This window comes from Phacochoerus africanus, chromosome 15, assembly GCF_016906955.1.
Source record: "Phacochoerus africanus isolate WHEZ1 chromosome 15, ROS_Pafr_v1, whole genome shotgun sequence".
Classification (NCBI taxonomy): domain Eukaryota; kingdom Metazoa; phylum Chordata; class Mammalia; order Artiodactyla; family Suidae; genus Phacochoerus; species Phacochoerus africanus.
In genome coordinates this window covers 41,815,295-41,835,596 of record NC_062558.1, presented here as the reverse complement: position 1 = coordinate 41,835,596, position 20,302 = coordinate 41,815,295, and the positions used below count along the sequence as shown (strand labels likewise).

Genomic DNA, 20,302 nt, shown 5'->3' with positions numbered 1-20,302 from the left:
AGCATTTTTTAGTATAATGTAATTTTTAATTAAGGTACATACATTGTTCCTTTAGACATAATGCTATTGCACTTCATAGACCACAGTATAGTGTAAATGTAACTTTTATGTGCACTGGGAATCCAAAAAATTTGTGTGACTCTCTTTATTGCAGTATTCCCTTTATCGTGGTGGTTCAGAACTGAACCCCTAGTATCTCCAAGGTCTGCTTATATGTAGAGAGTGTAAGGTTTTTTTCACCCCAAGAGCAAATGTTTGCCCCCTTAGGAGCCATATCACTCCCACTAAGAATATGTCACCCAAAGTTAGAAACTCTTGAGGGACACGCAGTTGTTGAAGGCACGAGCCCCTTGTGTCCCCCTTTGCCTGGCAAAGCAGTAAAACTCTTCTTTTCTCCTTTACTCCCTCCAGCCCCCAAAAAGAAATTCTTGCATTACTGGAACTGCTTACATTTTTAAAATTAATGTCTCCTCCCTTTCTCCCTTTTCTTTCTTAAAAGTTTCTTTTAAAATTTAAATTTTGATTACATTTAAATTAATGAAAATTAAATTTGATGAAAATTAGTTTTAACTGAGTTAGAATTTAATATTAAATTTCTTTAAAATTCTCCCCAAATTTTTATTCTGTCTTTTTTTTTGAACTATTTTTTACTGTAGGAAAATATACATGACATAAAATTTATCATTTTGACCATTTTAAGTGTATAGTTTGGTGGCATTAAATACTTTCACAATATTGTGCCGGCCCCACCTGTGGCACATGGAGGTTCCCAGGCTAGGGGTCTAATCAGAGCTGTAGCTGCCGGCCTTCACCAGAGCCATGGCAATGTGGGATCTGAGCCATGTCTGCGACCTACACCACAGCTCACGGCAATGCCAGATCTTTAACCCACTGATGGAGGCCAGAGATTGAACCTGCAACCTCAGGGTTCCTAGTCGGATTCATTAACCACTGCGCCACGATGGGAATTCCTATTCTGTTTTAATATTTTGTTTCTTTCTTTCAGTTTGAAAGTTTTCAGAAAAGTTGCAAGAATAATACAGTTCACACCCACATCCTGTACCTCCATCCACCACTTGTTAGCATGTGGCCAATTTACCTGTGGCATGTGGAGGTTTCCAGGCTAGGGGTAGAATTGGAGATGCAGCTGCCAGCCTACACCACAGCCACAGCAACTCGGGATCCGAGCCATGTCTGCAACCTACACGACAGCTCACAGCAACGCTGGATCCTTAACACACTGAGCAAGGCTAGAGATTGAACCTGAATTTTCATGGATACTAGTCAGGTTCATAACCTGCTGAGCCACAATGGGAACTCCCTGGCTCAACCTCTGGAGAGATGTTTTGACTTGAACTTCATGCCACTTTGCCTCTAAATTCTTCAGATAAGAGTTTCCTGGGAGGAGTTCCCTTGTGGTGCAGCAGGTTAAGGATTCAATGTTGTCATGGCAGTGGCTTGGGTCACTGCTGTGGGATGGGTTCATTCCCTGGCCCGGGAACTTCCACATGCCACGGGTGACATGCTTGGGAAATAGAGGCTTTTTCTTTTCACTGTTTAAGGTTTATTGAAGTACAGTTGATTTACAATGTTGTGATAATTTCTGCTGTACAACAAAGCGATCAGCTACATATGTGCCTATGGCCGTTCTTTCTCAGATTCTTTTCTCATGTAGATCGTCACAGAATATTGGATAGAGCTGCCTGTGCTATACAGCAGGGACCTGCTGGCCAATCATCCATATATCTCAGTGTGCATATGCTAATCTCAAATGTCCCTGTGCCCCCCCAAGCTGTTCCCTTTGGTAACCATCAGTTTGTTTTCAAAGTCTGTGAGTCTGTTTCTGTTCTGCAAATAAGTTCATTTGTTTTCTTTTTAAAATTTTTTTTAAGATTCCACATGTAAGTGATACCATGTGGTATTTGTCTTTTTCTTTCAGACTTGCTTCACTTAGTATGATAATCTCCAGGTCCATCTAGGGAAACAGAGCTTTGATGCCCCCACATATTTACCTAATGTTACTTACGGTCCACATGAAAAATTTCCCAGCTGTCTCAATAATTTTTAGCTGTTCTTTATGTGTGTGTGTGTATGTGTGTTTTAATGTCCACACCCTTGGCATATGGCAGTTCCTTGGGCCAGGGATTGAATCTGAGCTGCAGCTATGACCTATACTATAGCCGCAATCACGCCAGATCCTTTAACCCACTGTGCTGGGCCGGGGATCAAACCCGTGTCTCTGCAGCGACCCAAGCTGATACAGTCTAATTCTTAACCCACTGAGCCATAGCAGGAACTCCTGTTTTTTGTTTTTTAAGTCCAGGCTCCAATCCAGGACCACACATCCCATTCCATTTTCAGGCCTCATTAATCTCTTTAATCTGGAACCATTTCCTAGTCTTATTTTTTTGTCTTTGACCCTGGAGTTTGTAAAGAGCTCAGTCAGGGTATGTCTCCACTTGGCTTTGCATGGGCATTTCTCCCCATGAGAGTCACTTAAACACTTTGGCAGGATGTTACACAGGTGATGTTGGGTCCATTTGAGTGTGTCACATCCAAAGACACAGCAGGTTCAGTCTGACTGTTTGGTTCAGTTGGTGTCCATCATTGTCTCATTCCTCCAGCCCAGTTTTCCCTGCATCTTCTACCAAACCTTCTTTAACTCTGTGCCTGGACAGCATTCTTCCTCACCTTCCACAGCTCTAAGAATCTCTGACTTTTATTTGATGCACAGGATGTTGTTTTGTGACTGTTGCTTCTTTTCCTGATGACACAGTTTGCTTCCTGGGGACAGAGTCAAGCCATCTGTCTTTTACTTGCCTTGCCTCTCCCGCCACCACATCGCAGGGTGTCCTGTGCATAGTAGGAGCTCAGGACAATTCCGAAATTATTCCCCATACCCCATCCTCCATCGCCTCTAGTGCTGGGCTCGGTGTTTGGGGATGGACTGTCCCATGAGGTGGATTTCTCAATTTCAGATCGCCATGGGTGTGCCGCTGCACCGGCTGAAGGATATCCGGCTTCTGTATGGAGAGTCCCCGTGGGGGGTGACGCCTATTGCTTTTGAAACCCCTACCAACCCTCCCGTGGCCCGAGGCCACGTCATCGCAGCTAGAATTACCAGCGAAAACCCAGATGAGGCAAGTTTGGGGGTCCCCTGCGCTTCCATCCTCCCCAACCTTCCCGTGTAGGGCAGATTCCAAACCTTAACCTGGATGAGATGCCCAGACTTCATAGTTTACAGACAAGGAAACTGAGATGCAGGAAGGGACGTGTCACAGCTTATCCACAGATGATGTGCGCCAGGTACTAGGCAGATGCCTTCATGTATCTCCTGGCTCAGTTACACAATAACCTTGTGGCTGGACATTGTTACCCTGCATTACAGGTTGAGAGGTTGGGGTAACCTGCCTCATGTCTGGGACCTGCTGAGGCCATAGCCAAGCCTCACTGGTGGATTTCAAGGTCACATCCATCTTTGGGACGAGCAGCCAGGTTTAGGGCACAGGTCATTGGATTTCTGACCCCATGAACTTTCTGCTGCAGTAGAAATACAGTCCAGCTCATTCTAGGGAGTTCCTTTGTGACTTATTTGTCCCTGCAAATACCAGCCAGCTGGCATCTATCACTATTTACATGCTTACTACATAATTACTACATAATTACATAATTACTACATAATTACTCCATAATCTACCTTTTTAATTTTTCCATAATCTATCTTGCTTTAGCTGTTTAATGACTATATTCGAGAAACTTGGGATAAGAAAGGTTCCCCCCGCCTCCTCTTTTTAATGAAAAATTTAAACTCTGGTAACTGTATTAGTTTGGGATCTTTGGCTGCAAGCGAACACCCAGTTGTAGTGCTGGACAGGCAAAAATGGAACATGTTCAGAGGGTTGATAGCTTGTTCACAGGTGCCTGAAAGGATGGAGGATCATGTACGGAAATAGCTCAGGTACCTGGAACTTTCCATTTTTCACCTCCAGGCATGTCTCCCAAAATAAATGCCTCCATCACACGCTTTAGGAGCACTAATCCAGCAAGAGGATCCATGCTCAGCCCTACCCACCCCCCCAAACCAAAATTATACTCAGAAGGGAATGGGACATCCCTGCAAAGGGAATTGGGTGTGTGTGAGCATCAGCAAGGACTGTCGCTAGGTTTCCTTATCTGCTGGAATTTTCATAATCAGGAATTGGAAGTCCAACTCCTCTTTTACTTGAACTTTAATTAATTTTAAATAATGCGGTGAATTTTACTGTATTTATAGTTGTACAACCATCATCACAACCTAATTTTAGAATATTTCTATCCCAAACCCACAGTCTACTCCTCACTCTCCCCCACCTGTGCCCTTGAACTTTTTATTATCAACAATGTCAAGCATATAAAATCAGTACACACATTCACTCAGCTCTATCAGTGATCAGCATTGGCCCATGTCCTACCTGTACCTCCCTTCCCAGTCTCAACTGGGTTATTTTATGTAACTGTTTTTAATTTTTTAAATAATTTTTAATTAAAGTGTGATTGATTTACAATGTTCTGTCAATTTCTGCTATACAGCAAAGTGACCCAGTCTTTCATATATACATATATTTGTGTATATACACACACACAATACATATATATATCTATGTATACATACACATTCTTTTTCTCATACTCTCTTCCATCATGTTCTGTCACAACAGCAGGACCTCATTGCTTATCCATTCTAAATGTAATAAGTTTGCATAGTAACTTTTTTTTAAGTAAAAATTACATGCATTGATGTGCTCACCTGTTACACCTGCACCCCTAGTGAGAAGTATCCATGTTTTACTGATCATGCTAAGCTTTGGGCTGTGTTCGGGGCTCTGGGGATTTCCTAGGATTTCATTCAAACGAAAACTAGTCTGGAGTAATGACTTCTTCCATTTTGCTTTTTCTGTCTGGGCTCCAGGGGTTTAAGCCGAGCTCCGGAACAGTCCAGGAATTGAATTTCCGCAGCAGCAAGAATGTGTGGGGTTATTTCAGCGTGGCGGCTGCTGGTGGATTACATGAATTTGCTGATTCCCAGTTTGGGCACTGCTTCTCCTGGGGAGAGAACCGGGAAGAGGCTATTTCGTCAGTATCTCCTTCCCTCCTTCCCTCCCTCCAGGAAACTAAAGTTAGCCTGTGACCCCCAAGGCAGTAGCACTTGAGATGAAGGGAGGTCATTCACAGAGCAGACCCTATTCTAAATACCCTGTGCTGAAGTCCCAGGAACACACACTGCCCTCTTCCCATATTGGAGATCCATGAAGTGCATGGAACCAGTTCACCAAGGTCATTGGTCTTGTGCTTATTACAGAACAAACTTGAAGGAGATCCAAAGACTGTTTCAGGTGATTCCAGAAGTTTAAAAGGTGCTGAGGAGTTCCTGTTGGGGCTCAGTGGGTTAAGAACCCCATATAGTTTCTGTGAGGATACGGGTTTGATCCCTGGCTTTATTCAGAGGATTAAGGATCTGGCGTTACTGTGAGCTGTGGTGTAGGTCACAGATGTGGCTCAGATCCTGCGTTGCTGTGGCTGTGGCATAGGCTGGCAGCTGCAGCTCTGATTCGACCCCTAGCCTGGGAACCTCCATATGCCGCAGGTGTGGCCCTAAAAAGAAGAAAAAAATAATACTTAGTATTTTAATTAATTATTAAACTATTGATAATTTAATAATTAATTAAAAATGAATTACTTCATGATAGGCTAGCGCTTCTTGATCAGTGGCCATGTGTTTTATATGGATTGTTACATTTTAATCCCCGAGCACCTGTGAAGGCAGTTATTTACCCATTCTCCAGATGAGGAAACTGAGGCCTGGGCAGTTAAGTCTCTGGCCTAAGATTTGCTGGACCAGTCAATGCTGTGAGATTGCTAGGCTGTTTGACCAGGGCCCTCTCTTATCTCCTGTGCTGTCCTGGCTCACTGGGAACTGCGTCGGAACGCTGGCGACATGTATGTTAATTGGGAAAACAACCTGTGTCCCCTCCCCTCAAGGAACATGGTGGTGGCTTTGAAGGAACTGTCCATCCGAGGCGACTTCAGGACCACGGTGGAATATCTTACCAACCTCCTGGAGACGGAGAGCTTCCAGAACAATGACATTGACACCAGCTGGCTGGATAACCTCATCGCCGAGAAAGTGCAGGTGGGGAGCAGCTTGCGTCTCCCCTCGGGATCCTGGAGCCCCTGTCTGGCTTTGGTCACTGTGGATACTGATGTGCAGAGTCTTTCCTAGGCCGAGAAGCCAGATATCATGCTCGGGGTGGTGTGCGGAGCGTTGAACGTGGCCGACTCAATGTTCAGAACCTGCATGACGGAGTTCTTACACTCGCTGGAAAGGTGGGACACGTGGGTACTGCCTTACCCATCTTGGGGTACATGTTGGCAATTAAGGCAGAAGCAGGCTTCACGTGCATGCACATCAGTCACCAAGCAATTAGTGAACCCCTCCTCTGTGCTTGCCTCTGTGAATAAACCTGCGCTGCCCTAGAAGAGACTGGATGGGGAGGGGGGGTGTCTCAAGGCCAAGGCAGCTGTCATCCTACAGACAGCCATGTGCTTGTTCGGGCTGACCTGTTTCAGGTGCGTCGTAGCATGCAGGAGTTCAGGGAGGAGGAGGTGAATTTGAGAAGCAAAGCGGATCACAGGTCACCTCTCCAAAAGGTTCTTTCTGAGACCCTTACTTGAATCAGGTCACCCATGCGATGGACCCTGTGGAAGTGACCAGGAGCCCCCTCTTAGGATGCGCCAGAGTCCCAACCTCAGGATCACTGACCTCTTGGGCTGGATCATCTTTTGTGGTGAGGGCTGACCTGGGCGGTATGGGAAGTCAGTGACATCCCCTGGCCCCAGCCATAGCGTCCCCCTTTGCCCCTGGACATCACGACAGTCAGGATGTCTCCAGATACTGCCAAATGCCCCCGGGGTAGAGGCAAAAATCAGCACCCACCCCCCACTACTGGAAACCACTGTGACAGGCAAAAGAAACTGCCGAAAAGGAAATTAAAGGATGGAAGTTTTTAGTGCTTGGTTAGCATGCTTTTGAATGGTCATAGGGTCACAGTCTGTGCAGTGGTTTCCTTTTAAGCAGATGACAGGATTCTTACATAGGGAATTTTTCCAAGAAGATGCCTTCATGGATTTTGCTTCTTGGAGAGCCCTTTAGAAATTTCACATCTTGGAGTTTCCATTATGGCGCAGCAGAAACAAATCCAACTAGTATCCATGAGGATGTGGGTTTGATCCCTGGCTTCTCTCAGTGGGTTAAGGATCTGGTGTTGCTGTGAGCTGTGGTGTAGGCTGGCAGTTGTACCTCCAGTTTGACCCCCAGTCTGAGAAACTCCATATGCTACAGGTGCAGCCCTAAAATAAAAAAGAAAAAATTCACATCTTGGAGTTCCTGCTGTGGCTCAGTGAGTTAAGAACCTGACTAGTATCCATCAGGTTTGATCCCTGTCCTCGCTCAGCAGATTAAAGATCTGGCGTTTGCTGAAAACTGTGGCTTAGATCACAGATGTGGCTCAGATCCCAAGTTACTTTTGCTGTGGCTGTGGCATAGGCCGGCAGCTACACCTCTGATTTGACCCCTAGCCCAGGAACTTCCATATGCCATGGATGCGGCCCTAAAAATAAATAAAAGAAATTCCACATTCTGCAGCAAGAGCGGATGTCCTTAAGTTCTGAGGGATGTTGGTTTCCTTGGGACCATCCTTGAATTTTTTTTATCAGATTTCACCTTTTCAGTATAGCCAGGTGTGTTGATGCTTAGGAGAGGCAAAGAATGGGTGGGTTTAAAAAAAAAAAAAAAAAAAACTCAAGGGCTGAATGGCTGCAGTGTTCTCGGTCACTCCCAGACTGACCACAGGTCTGTCTTGTTTGTCAGGGGCCAAGTCCTCCCTGCAGACTCTCTGCTGAACATTGTGGATGTGGAATTAATCTACGGAGGCGTGAAGTACATTCTTAAGGTAAGGGCCCCAACACACTGGGGGCTCGAGGGAATTGTAGTTCTGTGATGGGCCATCCCAGTGGTGGGTTTTCTCATGCTTGGTCCCAGGACTCCCTGAGCAGTCCTGTGACCTTGAAGCCTAAGTGCTTTGGGTTCCAGAGCCCACAGGCTTGAGCCACGCACACAAGGTACAGTAGAGTGTGTACTGGTTCCCCATGGCTGTCATAACAAATTACCATAAACTGGTGGCTCCTAACAACAGAAATTGATCATCTCGCAGTTCTGGAGGCCAGAAGCCCAAAATCAAGACCTTGGCTGGGCCATGGTCTCTTTGAAGGCTCCTGGGGACCGTCTTTTCCTTGCATCTGATGGTTGTGGGCAGTCTTTGGTGTTCTCTGGCTGGTAGGTTGTCACTTCAATCTCTGCCAGACTCTGCCTTTATAGGGCCACCTTCTGTGTGTGTGTGTGTGTGTGTGTGTATGTGTGTGTGTGTGTCTTCACATCTTCCTCCTTCTGTGACTCTGTCTCTGAGTCTCTTCTCCTCTTACAGGAACACCAGGCAGAAGTCTCCCTGTGGCTCAGTGGGTTAAGGATCTGGCATTGTCACTGTAGCAGCTCAGGTTGCTGCTCTGACTCGAGTTTATCTCTGGCTCAGGAACTTCTGCCTGCTGAGGGCACAGCCAAAAAACCCCACCAGTCAGACTGGATTTAGGGCTCACTCTCATCCAGCATGGCCCCTCCTTAATTAAGTACATCCACAAAGACCCTATTTCCAAATAAGGTCATGTGCTGAAGTCCCAGGAAGGACATGAATTTTTGGGGGGTGGAGTGGGAACAGGAAGGATTCAAGCCCTTACAGAGAGAGCATGAGCAGGACCTTTGCTCAGTGTAGACTGCCCGCGTGCCTCTCCCAGGGCGGTGAGACTGGCTTTGCCCCGCATCTGCACTGAGGGTCCACGTGCGGACTTCCATCCGCTTCCTGGTCTGTGGCCGGCAACCCTGGAGCTTGGTCAGGGTGGCCGTCCTCTGTGGAAAGCATCTGGTTCCCCGTCCTGAGGCGTCCTGGGTCAACCCAGCAGAGGATCAGGTTATATCTGAGATGTGCGGGCACAGGGTAAGGCCCACCCTCACCCCCTCCCACCCTTGGTCCAAGTCAGAGTGACCTGAGGGAGCAGTGTGTCCCCAGGAAGCCAAGACCTCCCCAGAACTTCCCAGCCTCATGTTCCAGGGAGGGGGAGGTCGACAGGGTCCAGGTCTGCTGCTGAAGCAGAATCCCAGTTCTCTCTTACTTGATTTTTTCTTTCATTTTTTAAAAAAATTGAAGTAGGAGTTCCTGTCATGACGCAGCAGAAATGAATTCAACTAGGAACCATGAGGTGGTGTGTTTGATCCCTGGCCTCGCTCAGTGGGTTAAGGATCCAGGCTTGCTGTGAGCTGTGGTGTAGGTCACAGATGGGGCTTGCACTGGGCATTGCTGTGGCGTAGGACTTCAGCTACAGCTCCGATTAGACCCCTAGCCTGGGAACCTCCATATGCCTTGGGTGTGGCCTTAAAAAATAGGCAAAAAATAAATAAAAATCGAAGTATAGTTGATTTACAATTTTGTGTTAGTTTCAGTTGTACAGCAGAGTGACTCAGTTATATACATATATATCTATCCTTTTTTAGATTCTTTTCCCTTACAAGTTATTACAAAATATTGAGTATAGTTCCCTGTGCTGTATAGTAGATCCATCGGTTGTCTATTTTGTATATAGAGAGTGTATCTGCTAATCCCAAATTCCTCATTTATCCCTTCCTTCCCCCTTTCCCTTTTGGGAAACCATAGGGTGTTTTCTATGTCTGTGAGTCTGTTTCTGTTTTGTAAATAAGTTCATTTGTATCATTTTTTTAGATATCACAAATAAGCAATATCATGTGATATTTGTCTCTCTCTGAGTAACTTCACTTAGTTCGATGATCTCTAGTTGCATCCATGTTGCTGCAAATGGCATTATTTCATTCTTTTTTATGGCAGAGTAGTATTCCATTGTATATATTTACCACATCTTCTTTATCCTTTCATCTTTCAATAGACATTTTTTTTTTTGTCTCTTGTCTTTTTAGGGCTGTGCCCACAGCATATGGAGGTTCCCAGACTAGGGGTCTAATTGGAGCTGTAGCCGCCAGTCTATGCCACAGCCACAGAAACGCCAGATTCGAGCTGCATCTGTGACCTGCACCACAGCTCACAGTAACACCAGATCCTTAACGCACTGATGGATGCCAGGGATCAAACCTGCAACGTCGCGGTTCCTAGTCAGATTCGTTTCTGCTGCGCCAAGACAGGAACTCCTTGATGGACACTTATATTGTTTTACCTGATTTTTGACATTGCTTTTTTTTTTTATCATTATACACACACACACACACACACACACACACAGATATTTGTCTTTCTGTCTTTTCTAGTGCCACACCCGTGGAATGTGGAGGTTCCCAGGCTAGGGGTCGAATAGGAGCTGTAGCCACCAGCCTACCCCATAGCCACACCAGATCCAAGCCGTGTCTGCAACCTATACCATAGCTCACAGCAATGCCGGATCCTTAACCCACTGAGCAAGGCCAGGGATCGAACCCACAGCCTCATGGTTCCTAGTTGGTTTCGTTAACTCCTGAGCTGCAACGGGGACTCCTTATTATTATTTTTTTTAATAGTTCTTTCTCCAATACAATTTTTTTTCTACTGTACAGCATGGTGACCCAGTTACACATACATGTTCACATTCTGTTTTCGCACATTATCATGCTCCATCATAAGTGACTAGACATAGTTCCCAGTGCTACACAGCAGGGTCTCATGATTTTTAACATCACTAAGCACACACTGAACTTCCAACTCTGGAAATTTTCAGGCTTAGTTTAACCAAACAAGTGTGTCATCCATGGGTATGTGTGGAAAATCACTTCCCTTTTGCCCCCGATGCTTCTTGGCTACCTTTGGGGAGTCTGGGTCCCCTGGATTAATTTTAAATATGGCATATGTTCATTGTAGAAAATTTCAAAATAGCGCATGAGCATAAAACACCAGAAAAACAACCCACCCTGGGTCGATTTTAGCAGACCACTTTTGAGTTATTTTTTTCCTTATGCCGTGGTTTTATGGAGTTGAGATCATAGTGCAAATACGGGTTTTTTTGTTTGTTTGTTTTTTTGCAAATATGTTTTGACTGCTTTGATATCATGGCCTGAACTCTCCCCGTGTTGTTAGAACGTTGTCTTTGACATTAGTCCAGAGTCTACAGCACCTCCCCATAGAACTTTCCACAGGGATGGAAATGTTCTGTATCTGCTCTGCTCAGTAGGGGCTGCCCGTGGCTGTTGAGCAGTTAAAACGTGTTGAGTGTAACTGAATTTTATTTTTCATTGAATTTTAACTTTCATTGGAATAGGCACGGCTGGCCAGGGGCTACCATATTTGACAGTGCAGGTCTCAAATATCCGATGGCCATATCCATGCGTGGATAGCTAGTTTGGTTCTAGGTTTTCCCATTACCGTAAATAATGTCACAAGAAATGGTCCTCTTTTTCTTGCTGTCTTTTGTCACCAAGTAAGTATTTTGGAGGGTGAGGCCTCTAGACGGTGTTTGTTTTCTGAGAGAGAATGCATACGTTGAACCGAGGGACAGATGGGGCTGATATTTCAGGTTGAAATGAAGAGCTGAGGCCGAGCCCTGGCTGTGCATGCCTCTCTCCAGTGTACCAGGTCTCTTGTATGCCCCTGGACAGGGCCAGGTCTAAGGGACAGAGCCCTAGGTCATGGCCGGGCCACAGGTGGAGGCCCCGGGGCTCCTCACCCAGAGCAAGAGCCCTTCTCCCTGGCACCCAGGGCAGCCCTGCTTGGAGACAGGAATCAGAAGAAAGCCCCCAGCCCTCCAGGGCACATGGCAGTGGTATGTGGCCAGCCTGGGACTATACCTGCCACCAGTGGCCCATTAGCCTACCTGGCAGGTGTGACTCATTGACGCTGGGCTCCCTCTGCCTCCTTGCTTCCTTGGGAAGACCGAGGGCTGGGACTCAACAGGTGACACTCCCACAGTGAACACCAGCCCTCGCCCATGGTCACGGGAGCCAGGTGGTGCTCTGGGGGCCCAGGGACCAGCAGGCATCCTCGCTTCCGGTGAGGACCTTGAGCCCGTCCCCACAGGTGGCCCGACAGTCCCCAACCATGTTTGTCCTCATCATGAACAACTGTCACATCGAGATCGACGCCCATCGGCTGAACGACGGGGGGCTGCTGCTGTCCTATAATGGGAACAGCTACACCACCTACATGAAAGAAGAGGTCAACAGGTGTGTGTGGGGGTGGTGGGTGGTACATGGAGCCGGTTCTCCCTCAAGGGGTCTGTGTGTGGTCTGAGTGTCTTAGCTAAGGTCCCTTCTCTGGTCCATTCTGGGGCTCCTGGAGAGGTTCCTCTTGTGGCTGGAATTCCATGCAGCTGGCAGACATTTATGGCAGGTTCCCAGGACACCTGTTTCTAATAATGTGGGAGGGTTCTGAGCTGCCTGGCATGTGACTCCCAGCTCCACAGTGCATGAGGTGTGCGGTGAGCACCAGCGGCTCCGTGTCTGACCGGTGGTATTCACACCCATCAGAGCAAGGCTTGGAGAAGATGCAGACGTCCAGGTAGGGAGGCAGCTATTTATTGAGGAGCAACTTGAACCAGGCACTGGGTGAGATGTCAGGATAGAGCCATGGCTCGGACTCATGAAGCCTGTTGGGGAAGACATGTCGCATGAGCATATGGGAAAGGTTGCCATGCCATGAGCGAAACACGGGATGATCCTGAAGTGCTTAAAGTAGGGACATCACGTCAGAGACTCAGAGACCCTCCCGCCCCAGGGAGTCCAACCACGCTGAGCTCACGCAGTGAAATGTAAACTCCCCCCCACTGACCTCCCCACAAGCATCGAGACCCTCTGTCAAGGACAGTATGATGGGGAGGGGGTGCCAGAGGCCCCATGATTGAAAAAGCTCCAGTTGGGGAGTGGAGATTCCCTTCTCAATCCTTGATGGAAGAAGGCAGACTAGATCCATCCCCGATTGGTATTTTATTACCTCTTTTTAAGCCATCTTCTCTCTGCCAAGAATATTTGACATGATCACGGCTCCACCCATGGGGCATGCTCTCCCTGGTTCTGTGAAAGGCTGTCAGTGGGTCAGTGTTTATTAAATAATATTGGAATCATATCAGGAAAAAGAACTAGTTTTCAGCCAGAAAAGGGTCCCACCCCAGCTTGTGCCCAGAATCTCCATGGTAACTGTCAGACGCCATCATTTGAGCATGTGGATCGAGTCCTTCAAACCATACCCAGGGTGACACTCGTGGTTGCCTCTAGGAAGGGAGGATGCTGTCAAAAGCCTGACTCGGGCACCCGGGTCGGTGGTCCTCTCCCATCTCCCCACCGCCTCCCTACTCCTCTTCTCTCCAGTTACCGCCTCACCATCGGCAACAAGACCTGTGTGTTTGAGAAGGAGAACGATCCCACCATCCTGAGAGCCCCTTCTGCTGGGAAGCTGATGCAGTACACGGTGGAGGACGGGGGCCACGTCGAGGCTGGGGGCAGCTTCGCTGAGATAGAGGTGGGCGCCAGGCTAGCCCTGGGAGTGGGCTGTAGCCAGGCCTCCCTCACACCCGCTTCCTGACGGGGGGCCATCTGACAATGCTGCTGCACCCAAGCCAGCAGGCACCTCCTTCACCTGGGCCGTTGTCGGCAAATTCCCAGGAGAGCCAGCATGGGGGTTTCAGCCCAAATCCCTGTCACATTCAAAAATGTGTACTTCCCCAGGGATGAGTAAGAACTGATAAATGATGATGGTGACAATTAAAAAGCAGTAAGTGAGCGCCTGCTGAACACTTACTGAATGGCAGGCACTATTCTAAGCATTGTATCTGTTCTTAATTATCTTCCTTAATCTTCCCAGGAATCATATGAGTTGGACATAAATAGGACCCCCATTTTGCACAGGAAGACACAGGGCCCCAGCAGGCTAAGGAACTCACCCGAGATCACGCAAAAACCGGGATTCAACCTTGGCCTCCATTTTCTGCTGCCAAGGAAAATAACGATTTTTGTAACAAAAATATAGTAATGGTGTTTGCTAACGCTTTTTGGCCTCCTGTTATGTTCTGTGTTGCTTAATCCTCATCAGGGCCCTAGGAGGGGAGACCATCTTTTTCCCCTATTTTACAGTTGTGGAAACTGAGGCTCAGAGAGGGGAAGGCATGTGCTGGAGATCACAGTGATGGGTTGGGGTGTGGGTGGTTCCAGCCCAGGCCTGGCTGACTTGGGTACTCAAGCTCTGAACTTCCGAGCAAAGGGCAGGACAGTCCCGACTTTTTTGCAGCCTCCACACAGTAATCAAACTCATCAGGTCTACACGGCCACTCTCAGGCCAGTTAAGGGGGTTGTTGGTGGTACCTTAGGCACATTCTTCATTCTCCAGAGGGTTTTCTTACTGCCTTTCAAAAAGGAGCTGGTCAAAAATGCACCACATTTTAGGCATGTGTGTATCATTTAAACGTATTTCTAAGAGAGAAGTGGCCTTCCTTGGAAATAAAGATCAGTTTCCACATCTGTAAAATGGGCACAGTGCACCCCTACTTCCCAAGCTGGCTTTGCACATGCAAAATATACATGACCAGCGCTGTGCCTGGCACACAGCAGGTTGTGTGAATGCTGGTTGCCTCCAAACCCTCTGCTGGAACTCCACCCAGGGGGTCACTCTTTGCAAATGACACGGTCCCTGCTCCAGAGTTACTAGTTTGGGGTGACACGGGCCAGTCCTGGCAGGCACCATCTAATCTCTTTTTTTCTGCCAAACAGGTGATGAAGATGATCATGACCCTGAACGTGCAGGAAAGTGGCCGGGTGAAGTATGTCAAGCGCCCAGGGGCTGTATTGGAAACAGGCTGTGTGGTGGCCAGGCTGGAGCTCGATGACCCTTCCAAAGTGCACCCAGTATGTGGCACCCTGGCATGGCTACCCCGCATGCCTGCAGCCTCTGCTTGTTCAGACTTGAGGCTCCCAGATCTTGCCTCCATCCACCCCCAGCAGCCAGCATGAGGGGTGCAGACACGTGGCCCGCCCTTGCTCAGATTCTTCTCAGCAGCTTTGCATCCCACTTAGAATAAAAGCCAAGTTCTTCTGATGACCTCCAGGACCCCCCTCCCCCCATGAACTGTCCCCTATTTTGTTCCCTGGCTTCATCTTCTCTTGCTCTTGGAAACCTCACATAGGATGTGAATGCAGCAAACCGAATCAAACCGAATGCTTCAGACCCACCCCCGGGTCTGCCCCTACCGTTTTTTTTGTGTTTTTTTTTTTGTCTTTTCTAGGGCTGCACCCGTGGCATATGGAAGCTAGGGGCCAAATCAGAGCCGTAGCCGCTGGCCTATGCCACAGCCATGCAGGATCAACACCGGATCCTCAACCCACTGAGCGAGGCCAGAGATCAAACCCTCAACCTCATGGTTCCTAGTCAGATTCGTTAACACAGGTGGAATCAGACCACTGCTGACACAGGAGAAATGCAGGCAGCAGGGTACACATGGATACATGATCCGTCTGCTTAACATTTATGGCAAAGGAACTTATGTGCAGCAGGACTTGTCTCCAATGGCATCAGAAATGCCATTCTGTTTTGTTAGACTTACATTTGGATCTTTCTAGGGCCCAAAAGATAATGTTTTAACAATATGCAGTTGGAGTTCCTGTCATGGTGCAGTGGAAATGAGTCCAACTAGGAACCATGAGGTTGTGGGTTCGATCCCTGGCCTTGCTCAGTGGGTTAAGGATCCAGTATTGCTGCAATCTGTGGTGTAGGTCACAGATGTGGCTTAGATGCCACGTTGCTGTGCCTGTGGCTTAGGCTGGCAGCTGTAGCTCTAAGTTGACCCCCAGCCTGGGAACTTCCATATGCCGCAGGCATGGCCCTAAAAAGACAAAGAGCTGTATGTGCACAGAGAGTCAGTATGGCATTGGCACCTGGGAACAGTCTTATCATCCAAGGAGTCCCAGCATTGATGTCCCAGGAAGGGAGGCATTTAATCTTTAACTTGGACATTCTTTTGATCAGCGTACCATCTTCTTTAATAATGTATGTTTAATAGGCCACAAACATACATTAACATGCGTTAGCATAAAATTCAAGTTAACTCACACAGGAGCCAGGTGACTTCCCTATATTGAGGTGAACATTTCATATATCACATCTCATTCATTCCAAAATTATTTGGGACACATAATTGACTATGACCTTTGCAAAGGAGAAGACTTGGAAACCTCACATAGGATGTGAATGCAGCAATTTAAAATTTCCAATGTGGGAGTTCTGTCGTGGTGCAGTGGAAATGAATCCAACTAGGAACCATGAGGTTGTGGGTTTGATCCCTGGCCTTGCTCAGTGGGTTAAGGATCTGGCGATGCCTCAAACTGCGGTGTAGGTCGCTGACGCGGCTTGGATCTGGTATTGCTGTGGCTGTAGTGTAGGCTGCTGGCTACAGCTCTGATTAGACCCCTAGCCTGGGAACCTCCATGTGCCACGGGTGTGGCCCTAAAAGGAGAAAAAGACAAAAAAAAAATTTCCAATACGATATTCTCTTCTGCTCCCCCCTCCCTGCCAGACTTCATCCTAACCACGCTATGTGTGTATATTGTGTGTTGGTAGATCTGCCTCGGCCCTTGGCTTGTCTGTCTCAGTGGGAGGCCACAGTGGCCTTGACCTCTGGCTCCCGTTGTGTCTTGTCAGGCTGAGCCATTCACAGGAGAGCTTCCCCACCAGCAGACGCTGCCCATCCTTGGAGAGAAGCTGCACCAGGTTTTCCACAGCGTCCTGGAAAACCTGACTAACATCATGAATGGCTACTGTCTGCCGGAGCCTATTTTTAGCATGAAGGTGGGTCTGTGTGCAGGGTGGGTGTGTACAGCACACACGTGTGTAGGACTATGTGACAAGACAGAAGATCCCAGAGATGTTTACCGAGGTAAGAAATGAGAAAATGGGGAGTTCCCATTGTGGCAGGTTAAGGACCTGACATAGTCTCCATGGGGGATGCAGGTTTGATCCCTGAGCTCCCATTGTGGCAGGTTAAGGACCTGACATAGTCTCCATGGGGGATGCAGGTTTGATCCCTGAGCTCCCATTGTGGCAGGTTAAGGACCTGACATAGTCTCCATGGGGGATGCAGGTTTGATCCCTGAGCTAGCTCGGTGGGTTAAGGACCCGGGGTTGCCGCAAGCTATGGTGTAGGTTACAGCTGCAGCTCCAGTTTGACCCCTGGCCCAGGAACTTCCATATGTCGCAAGTGAGGCTGTAAAAAGAAAACAAATTAAAAATAAATGTGAAAATGATCCATCCTTTGTCATTGCTATAAAGGACCCGTTCTTGGGAAGTTCCTCAGTTTCATTATAAATGTCGTATACATTTCTCTCTTTGTCTTTTAAAACTTTTATTGAAGTGTAGTTGATTTACAGTGTCGTGTTAATTTCTGCTGTACCACAAAGTGACCCAGTCATACATATATTTCTATTCTTTTTCACATTTTTTTCCTTTATGGTTTGTCATGGGATGTTGAATACATTTCCCTGTGCTGTATAGTAGGACCTGGTTGTTTATCCATCCTCTGTGTACTTGTTTGCACCTGCTCATCCCACACTCCCGCTTCTCCCCTGTGGTCCCCCCTGCAGCTGAAGGACTGGGTGCAGAAGCTCCTGATGACTCTCCGGCACCCATCGCTGCCACTGCTGGAGCTGCAGGAGATCATGACGAGTGTGGCGGGCCGCATCCCCCCACCTGTGGAGAAGGCAGTCCGCAGGGTGATGGCTCAATATGCCAGCAACATCACCTCGGTGCTATGTCAGTTCCCCAGCCAGCAGGTATGTGCTCTGGCCCCGCCAGGAACCCTGCTCCCAGTCAGTCCAGCCTCTGATCAAACCGGGCCTCGTGAGACCCACTTAGAGCCCAGGATGCTGGGGTCAAGAGTTTCCTTTCACACCTGATTTGCAGAATCCCAGCATTTCCCCTCAAAGCAACAGTTGTTTTGATGAACATGAACAGTTATGAGAAAATAACAATAGGAGTTCCCGTTGTGGCACAGCGGAAATAAATCCAACTGGTATCAATGAGGGTACGGGTTCAATCCCTGGTCTCACTCAGTGGGTCAGGGATCTGGCATTGCCATGGCTGTGGTGTAGACCGGCAGCTATAGTTCCGATTCTCCCCCTAGCCTGGGAAACTCCATATGCCACGGGTGTGGGCCTAAAAACCAGAAAAAAAAAAGAAAGAAAGAAAATAACAATAAAAAAAATTTTTTTTTTAAAAGATAGTTATGAGGCCTCACTGTAAAACTCCAGTTCGGCACCAGGCCAAGCAGTTGGTGTAAATACAGAGTGTGTTCTGAGAACACACTGGCTGACATCATAGAGGAAGTTGTGAGTCTTTCTTGCCAGTGTGTAGCATTGACGTCCCCTACCACCTCTGGTTCGTGGAAGGTGATCCTTTTGGGGCTATAGGTGTATATGATATTTTTAGGAATGGAAAATCATTCCTGGATAATATCAAATATCTCTTATAATTTTATGTTGGCCTCATTTTGTTCTTTTTTGGAGGTGGCTTTTACCAGGCATTTTAAAGGAGATCTGTGTTTGGAAGAGTCCCCTCTGCCCATTTACCTTCATGCCCCCTGCCTGGTTAGAAGGGCTTCCTACCACCATCATCCCCACCCACCCGTCTGACTGATGTGGGGAGTAAGAGGTCAGTGTAGGTCAGTTTATTCCCAGAGGTCAACTTCTAGCTTGAAATATTCGGCCATAAAAAGGAATGGAATACTGGAGTTCCTGTTGTGGTGCAGCAGAAACAAATCTGACTAGTATCCATGAGGACTTGGGTTTGATCCCTGGCCTCACTCAGTGGGTTAAGGTTCTGGTGTTGCCGTGAGCTGTGGTGTAGGTCACAGATGAGGCTTGGATCCCAGCTTGCTATGGCTGTGGTGCAGGCTGGCAGCTGCAGCTCTGATTTGACCCCTAGCCTCGGGTGTTGCCCTAAAAAGTGAAAGAAAAAAAAAAAAGGAACGGAACATCTCTTCATGCTGTGGGTGATTCTTGAAAACGTCATGCTCAGTGAAAGAGGGCAGTCCAAGAAGACCACACGTTGCCTGATTCCATTTATATGAAACATCCAGAGCTGGCCAATCCATGGAGAAAAGAAAGGAGCTTAGTGGTTATCAGGGCTGGAGGCAGGATATCTTTTAGAGGTGATGAAAATGCTCTAAAATTAGATGGTGGTGATGGTTGCGCAACTCCAAGAATATAGTACAAATTGCAGAATTAGTTGTATTACTTTAATACTTAAAAAAATTGTTTTTGACTGCCCCCTTGGCACATATAAGTTCCCAGGCCAGGGTTCAAATCCGAGCCAGAACTGCAAACTATGCCACAGCTGCAGCAACACCAGATCCTTAACCCACTCTGCTGGGCTGGGGATCAAACTGGCAACACCATGGAGACAAGCTGGATCATTAACCCACTGTGCCACAGCGGGAGCTCCCTAGTCGTGTACTTTAAAGGGGGGAGGGGATATTAGGTTATGTGAGTTCTACCTCCACTAAAAAAATAATGAAAACAAAGCTCTCAAGGGCCTCAGTTGAGAAATGTACATATTGGAGCCTTTCAGGAAGTTTTTTTTTTTTTTTTTTGTCTCTTTGCCTTTTCTAGGGCTGCTCCCACAGCATATGGAGGTTCCCAGGCTAGGGGTCTAATTGGAGCTGTAGCCACTGGTCTGTGTCACAGCCGCAGCAATGCTGCATCCGAGCTGTGTCAGAAACCTACACCACAGCTCACGGCAATGCCAGATCCTGAACCCACTGAGCAAGTCCAGGGATCAAACCCGCAACCTCATGGTTCCTAGTCGGATTTCTTAACCACTGTGCTGCAACGGGAACTCCAGGAATTCGTTGTTGATAACAGATCTTTCATTAAACGTATTTTTGTTGCTGCAGACAATACGCCAGCATCAATAAATCTAATTATAAAAATAGGGCCCCCATCTTACCTCACGCCCTCATGCTCCCTGGGGTTGGAAATTGCCTTCTCCCCTTTCCCTAGAGCATTTGTATTTGTGGAGGGGGTGATAGGAGCCTGTATTTGCCTTTTTGTGATGGTTGTCATTCTGAGCTCTTGAGTCCTCAAGCCATATGTTGAGTGGGATGCACAGAGCTGTTTCTGGATGCCAGAGAGCTTTGGGGCTAGAATTTTTTATTTTTGAATAAGCCTTGGGTGGGCTCTCCATGGGAG

The 20,302-nt window shown here is 47.5% G+C and overlaps 1 protein-coding gene across 2 annotated transcripts in view; it reads left to right on the top strand.

The window, feature by feature from the left end:
* ACACB (acetyl-CoA carboxylase beta) overlaps positions 1-20,302 on the top strand; it is a 109,490-nt gene that overhangs the window by 40,212 nt on the left and 48,976 nt on the right. For both annotated transcript variants that reach the window (XM_047760277.1, XM_047760278.1), the window contains 10 exons: positions 2,979-3,140; positions 4,949-5,112; positions 6,019-6,169; positions 6,260-6,363; positions 7,907-7,988; positions 12,156-12,301; positions 13,442-13,592; positions 14,837-14,971; positions 16,761-16,907; positions 17,699-17,887. In XM_047760277.1, coding sequence (XP_047616233.1) covers positions 2,979-3,140; positions 4,949-5,112; positions 6,019-6,169; positions 6,260-6,363; positions 7,907-7,988; positions 12,156-12,301; positions 13,442-13,592; positions 14,837-14,971; positions 16,761-16,907; positions 17,699-17,887 — 1,431 coding nt within the window. The remainder of the gene's footprint in view (positions 1-2,978; positions 3,141-4,948; positions 5,113-6,018; positions 6,170-6,259; positions 6,364-7,906; positions 7,989-12,155; positions 12,302-13,441; positions 13,593-14,836; positions 14,972-16,760; positions 16,908-17,698; positions 17,888-20,302) is intronic.